At 53.9% G+C, this 6,632-nt stretch overlaps 1 protein-coding gene across 1 annotated transcript; it reads left to right on the forward strand.

Annotated features, from left to right (window-relative positions):
• Positions 1-2,613: 2,613 nt before the first annotated feature.
• LOC121866343 (elastin-like) lies at positions 2,614-5,098 on the forward strand. The gene is made up of 4 exons (XM_042365961.1): positions 2,614-2,833; positions 3,225-3,361; positions 3,749-3,918; positions 4,804-5,098. The coding sequence occupies exons 1-4, from the start codon at positions 2,614-2,616 to the stop codon at positions 5,096-5,098; spliced, it is 822 nt and encodes a 273-aa protein (XP_042221895.1).
• Positions 5,099-6,632: the final 1,534 nt, after the last annotated feature.

Here is a 6,632-nt window from a genome sequence, read left to right on the forward strand (position 1 = left end):
CAGGGGTGACGGCGATCCCAGGGGCTCTCCTAGGGGCCCTCTCAGGTGCTGTAGAGACCTCATGGGCCCTCGCAGGGGCAGAGGCGGTCTTAAGGCCCCTCCCAGGGGCAGGGGAGGCGCCCCTCCAGGAGCCCTATACCTTGCTTGGTCATGGTGAAATACATATTGCATACTTCCAGCAATTCTTTACTTAACTGTGATTGGTGGACTAAAATAAAAACCCGCCAACCAACAGCCAATAGGAGAACAGAGCAGTCAGTCAGCACAACACCCCAACTTATGTTTTCCTGTTGGATATTTATTCTCCTTTACATTGTTCATGTTAGATGATACTGGAAATGTAATGGGCAGTGTATCCTATTTAACGTCATATCTCCCATTGTTCTAAATAGTGCAGAAACGACTGCCCCCCAGGGACTCTAAGGGGACAATACTCTCTAGGGCCCTCCCAGTGTCAACCTGGGGACCCTCCCAGGTGTGTCGGCGTCAAAGCCCACCCAGGGGTGCCGCGGACAGGCGACCCTCCAAGGGCCGGGTGCTCTCAGGGGCCCTCTCAGGGGTGACGGTCCCAGGGGCTCTCTGGGCCCTCTCAGGTGCGGTAGAGACCCCATGGGCCTCGCAGGGGCAGAGGCAGTCTCAAGGCCCTCCCAGGGCAGGGCGCCCCTCCAGAGCCCTATAGCTTGCTTGGTCATGGTGTCGATACATACTTCCAGCAATCCTTTACTTAACTGTGATTGGTGGACTATAATGTAAATCAAAATATCAGCCAATAGGAGAACAGAGCAGTCAGTCAGCACAACACCCCAACTTATGTTTTCCTGTTGGATATTTATTCTCCTTTACATTGTTCATGGTGAGATGATACTGGGAATGTGATGGGTAATGTATTTATTGAACGTCATATTTCCCATTGTTCTAAATAATTGCAAAACAACTGCTCCAAGGGACCCATAGGGAAAATGCCCTGGGGCCCACCCAGGGTGTCGGCGTCAGGAGGAGCCCACCCAGGCGGCAGCGGACCCAACCCTCCCAAGGGCGATGGTGCTCTCAGGCCCCCTCAGGGGTGACGGCGATCCCAGGGGCTCTCCTAGGGGCCCTTTTCAGGTGCAGCTGAGATCCCAGGGCTCTCGGGGGGCAGTGGTCTCAAGGGCCTCCCATTAGCGGTGAGCCAGGGGCCCCTACCAGAGGCACCCCTCAGAAGCCCTATAGCTTGCTTGGTCGTGGAGTCATACATATTGCATACTTCCAGCAATTCTTTACTTAACTGTGATTGGTGGACTAAAATAAAAACCCGCCAACCAACAGCCAATAGGAGAACAGAGCAGTCAGTCAGCACACTTTAACTTATGTTTTCCTGTTGGATATTTATTCTCCTTTACATTGTTCATGTTAAGATGATACTGGAAATGTAATGGGCAGTGTATTTATTTAACGTCATATTTACCATTGTTCTAAATAGTGCAGAAACGACTGCCCCCAGGGACTCTAAGGACAATACCTAGGGCCCTCCCAGGGGTGCATAACCTGAGAGACCCTCCCAGGTGTGTCGTCAAGGAACCCACCCAGGGGTGACGCGGACAGAGCTGACCCTCAAGGGCCGGCCGGTGCTCTCAGGGGCCCTCTCAGGGTGACGGCGATCCCAGGGGCTCTCCTAGGGGCCCTCTCAGGTGCGTAGAGACATGGGCCCTCCAGGGGCAGAGGCGATCTCAAGGGCCCTCCCAGGGGCAGGGGAGGCGCCCCTCCAGGAGCCCTATAGCTTGCTTGGTCATGGTGTCGTTCATATTGCATACTTCCAGCAATCCTTTACTTAACTGTGATTGGTGGACTAAAATGTAAATCCGCAAGATATCAGCCAATAGGAGAACAGAGCAGTCAGTCAGCACAACACCCCAACTTATGTTTTCCTGTTGGATATTTATTCTCCTTTACATTGTTCATGTTAAGATGATACTGGAAATGTAATGGGCAGTGTATCTATTTAACGTCATATCTCCCATTGTTCTAAATAGTGCAGAAACGACTACCCCCAGGGACTCTAAGGGGACAATACTCTCTAGGGCCCTCCCAGGGGTGTCGGTAACCTGAGGGACCCTCCCAGTTGTGTCGGCGTCCAAAGGAGCCCACCCAGGGGTGACGGCGGACAGAGCGACCCTCCAAGGGCCGGCGGTGCTCTCAGGGGCCCTCTCAGGGGTGACGGCGATCCCAGGGGCTCTCCTAGGGGCCCTCTCAGGTGCGGTAGAGACCCCATGGGCCCTCGCAGGGGCAGAGGCGGTCTCAAGGGCCGTCCCAGGGGCAGGGGAGGCGCCCCTCCAGGAGCCCTATAGCTTGCTTGGTCATGGTGTCGTTCATATTGCATACTTCCAGCAATCCTTTACTTAACTGTGATTGGTGGACTAAAATGTAAATCCGCAAGATATCAGCCAATAGGAGAACAGAGCAGTCAGTCAGCACAACACCCCAACTTATGTTTTCCTGTTGGATGTTCCTTCCTCCTTCAGCTGTTCTGGTGAGATGATGCTGGGAATGTGATGGGTAGTGTATTTATTTAACGTCATATTTCCCATTGTTCTAAACAGTGCAAAACCAACTGCTCCCAGTGACTCTATAGGGACAATGCCCCCTGGGGCCCACCCAGGGGTGTCGGCGTCAATAGGACCCCACCCAGGGGCGGCGGCGGACCCAGCGGCCCTCCCAGTTGCGATGGTGCTCTCAGGGGCCCTCTCAGGGGTGACGGCGATCCCAGGGGCTCTCCTAGGGGCCTTTTCAGGTGCGGCTGAGACCCCAAAGGCTCTCACAGGGGCAGCGGCGGTCTCAAGGGCCCTCCCATTAGCAGGTGAGCCTCCAGGGGCCCTACCAGAGGCGCCCCTCTAGAAGCCCTATAGCTTGCTTGGTCGTGGAGTCGTACCTATTGCATACTTCCAGCAATTCTTTACTTAACTGTGATTGGTGGACTAAAATAAAAACCCGCCAACCAACAGCCAATAGGAGAACAGAGCAGTCAGTCAGCACAACAACCCAACTTATATTTTCCTGTTGGATATTTATTCTCCTTTACATTGTTCATGTTAAGATGATACTGGAAATGTAATGGGCAGTGTATCTATTTAACGTCATATCTCCCATTGTTCAAAATAGTGCAGAAACGACTGCCCCCAGGGACTCTAAGGGGACAATACCCCCTAGGGCCCTCCCAGGGGTGTCGGTAACCTGAGGGACCCTCCCAGGTGTGTCGGCGTCCAAAGGAGCCCACCCAGGCGTGACGGCGGACCGAGCGACCCTCCAAGTGCCGGCGGTGCTCTCAGGGACCCTCTCAGGGGTGACGGCGATCCCAGGGGCTCTCCTAGGGGCCCTCTCAGGTGCGGTAGAGACCTCATGGGCCCTCGCAGGGGCAGAGGCGGTCTTAAGGCCCCTCCCAGGGGCAGGGGAGGCGCCCCTCCAGGAGCCCTATACCTTGCTTGGTCATGGTGAAATACATATTGCATACTTCCAGCAATTCTTTACTTAACTGTGATTGGTGGACTAAAATAAAAACCCGCCAACCAACAGCCAATAGGAGAACAGAGCAATTGATCAGCTGCTTACCCCAACCTTATGTTTTCCTATTTGAATGTTTATTCTCTTCATTGTTCATGTTAAGAAAGAATGCTAAGATTGTAATGGGCGTATCTATTTAACGTCATATCTCATTGTTCCACAAATAGTGCAGAAACGACTGCCCCAGGGACTCCTAAGGGGACAATACCCCTAGGGGCCCTCCCAAGTCATCAACAACCTGAGGGGACCCTCCGGTGTCGGCGTCAGGAGGAGCCCACCCAGAGGCGGCAGCGGACCCAACGGCCCTCCCAAGGGCGATGGTGCTCTCAGGGGCCCCCTCAGGGGTGACGGAGATCCCAGGGGATCTCCTAGGGGCCTTTTCAGGTGCGGTAGAGACCTCATGGGCCCTCGCAGGGGCAGAGGCGGTCTTAAGGCCCCTCCCAGGGCCAGGGGAGGCGCTCCTCCAGGTGCCCTATACCTTGCTTGGTCATGGTGAAATACATATTGCATACTTCCAGCAATTCTTTACTTAACTGTGATTGGTGGACTAAAATAAAAACCCGCCAACCAACAGCCAATAGGAGAACAGAGCAGTTAGTCAGCACAACACTCCAACTTATGTTTTCCTGTTGGATATTTATTCTCCTTTACATTGTTCATGTTAAGATGATACTGGAAATGTAATGGGCAGTGTATCTATTTAACGTCGTATCTCCCATTGTTCTAAATAGTGCAGAAACGACTGCCCCCAGGGACTCTTAGGGGACAATACCCTCTAGGGCCCTCCCAGGGGTGTCGGTAACCTGAGGGACCCTCCCAGGTGTGTCGGCGTCCAAAGGAGCCCACCCAGGGGTGACGGCGGACAGAGCGACCCTCCAAGGGCCGGCGGTGCTCTTAGGGGCCCTCTCAGGGGTGACAGCGATCCCAGGGGCTCTCCTAGGGGCCCTCTCAGGTGCGATAGAGACCCCATGGGCCCTCCCAGGGGCGGGGGAGGCGCCCCTCCAGGAGCCCTATAGCTTGCTTGGTCATGGTGTCGTACATATTGCATACTTCCAGCAATCCTTTACTTAACTGTGATTGGTGGACTAAAATGTAAATCCGCAAAATATCAGCCAATAGGAGAACAGAGCAGTCAGTCAGCACAACACCCCAACTTATGTTTTCCTGTTGGATATTTATTCTCCTTTACATTGTTCATGGTGAGATGATACTGGGAATGTGATGGGTAGTGTATTTCTTGAACGTCATATTTCCCATTGTTCTAAATAGTGCAAAACCAACTGCTCCAAGGGACTCCATAGGGAAAATGCCCCCTGGGGCCTACCCAGGGGTGTCGTCGTCAGGAGGAGCCCACCCAGAGGCGGCAGCGGACCCAACGGCCCTCCCAAGGGCGATGGTGCTCTCAGGGGCCCCCTCAGGGGTGACGGAGATCCCAGGGGCTCTCCTAGGGGCCTTTTCAGGTGCGGCTGAGACCCCAGGGGCTCTCGCAGGGGCGGCGGTGGTCTCAAGGGCCCTCCCATTAGCGAGTGAGCCTCCAGGGGCCCTACCAGAGGCACCCTTCTAAAAGCCCTATAGCTTGCTTGGTCGTGGAGTCGTACATATTGCATACTTCCAGCAATTCTTTACTTAACTGTGATTGGTGAACTAAAATAAAAATCCGCCAACCAACAGCCAATAGGAGAACAGAGCAGTCAGTCAGCACAACACCCCAACTTATGTTTTCCTGTTGGATGTTTATTCTCCTTTACATTGTTCGTGTTAAGATGATACTGGAAATGTAATGGGCAGTGTATTTATTTAACGTCATATCTCCCATTGTTCTAAATAGTGCAGAAACGAGTGCCCCCAAGGACTCTAAGGAGACAATACCCTCTAGGGCCCTCCCAGGGGTGTCGGGAACCTGAGGGACCCTCCCAGGTGTTTCGGCGTCCAAAGGAGCCCACCCAGGGGTGACGGCGAACCGAGCGACCCTCCAAGGGCCGGCGGTGCTCTCAGGGGCCCTCTCAGGGGTGACGGCGATCCCAGGGGCTCTCCTAGGGACCCTCTCAGGTGCTGTACAGACCCCATGGGCCCTCGCAGGGGCAGAGGCGGTCTCAAGGGCCCTCCCAGGGGCGGGGGAGGCGCCCCTCCAGGAGCCCTATAGCTTGCTTGGTCATGGTGAAATACATATTGCATACTTCCAGCAATTCTTTACTTAACTGTGATTGGTGGACTAAAATAAAAATCCGCCAACCAACAGCCAATAGGAGAACAGAGCAGTCAGTCAGCACAACACCTCAACTTATGTTTTCCTGTTGGATATTTATTCTCCTTTACATTGTTCGTGTTAAGATGATACTGGAAATGTAATGGGCAGTGTATTTATTTAACGTCATATCTCCCATTGTTCTAAATAGTGCAAAACCAACTGCTCCCAGGGACTCTATAGGGACAATGCCCCCTTGGGCCCACCCAGGGGTGTCGGCGTCAGGAGGAGCCCACCCAGAGGCGGCAGCGGACCCAACGGCCCTCCCAAGGGCGATGGTGATCTCAGGGGCCCCCTCAGGGGTGACGGCGATCCCAGGGGCTCTCCTAGGGGCCTTTTCAGGTGCGGCTGAGACCCCAGGGGCTCTCGCAGGGGCGGCGGTGGTCTCAAGGGCCCTCCCATTAGCGGGTGAGCCTCCAGGGGCCCTACCAGAGGCACCCCTCTAGAAGCCCTATAGCTTGCTTGGTCGTGGAGTCGTACATATTGCATACTTCCAGCAATTCTTTACTTAACTGTGATTGGTTAACTAAAATAAAAATCCGCCAACCAACAGCCAATAGGAGAACAGAGCAGTCAGTCAGCACAACACCCCAACTTATGTTTTCCTGTTGGATATTTATTCTCCTTTACATTGTTCATGTTAAGATGATACTGCAAATGTAATGGGCAGTGTATTTATTTAACGTCATATTTCCCATTGTTCTAATCAGTGCAGAAACGACTGCCCCCAGGGACTCTAAGGGGACAATACGCCCTAGGGCCCTCCAGGTGTCGGTAACCTGAGACCCTCCCAGGTGTGTCGGCGTCCAAAGGAGCCCACCCAGGGGTGACAGCGGACCGAGCGACCCTCAAG

Source organism: Homarus americanus, unplaced genomic scaffold (assembly GCF_018991925.1).
Source record: "Homarus americanus isolate GMGI-L3 unplaced genomic scaffold, GMGI_Hamer_2.0 scaffold33939, whole genome shotgun sequence".
NCBI classification, from domain to species: Eukaryota; Metazoa; Arthropoda; class Malacostraca; order Decapoda; family Nephropidae; genus Homarus; species Homarus americanus.

Excerpts from the sequence above, each read along its gene's own strand:
- LOC121866343 (XM_042365961.1), top strand. The coding sequence starts at position 2,614 with ATGCCCCCTGGGGCCCACCCAGGGGTGTCGGCGTCAATAGGACCCCAC. Across the intron at positions 2,834-3,224 it reads AAGGGCCCTCCCATTAGCAG|GTGTGTCGGCGTCCAAAGGA; the intron begins GTGAGCCTCCAG and ends GGACCCTCCCAG. Across the intron at positions 3,919-4,803 it reads TCTCCTAGGGGCCTTTTCAG|TGCAAAACCAACTGCTCCAA; the intron begins GTGCGGTAGAGA and ends TGTTCTAAATAG.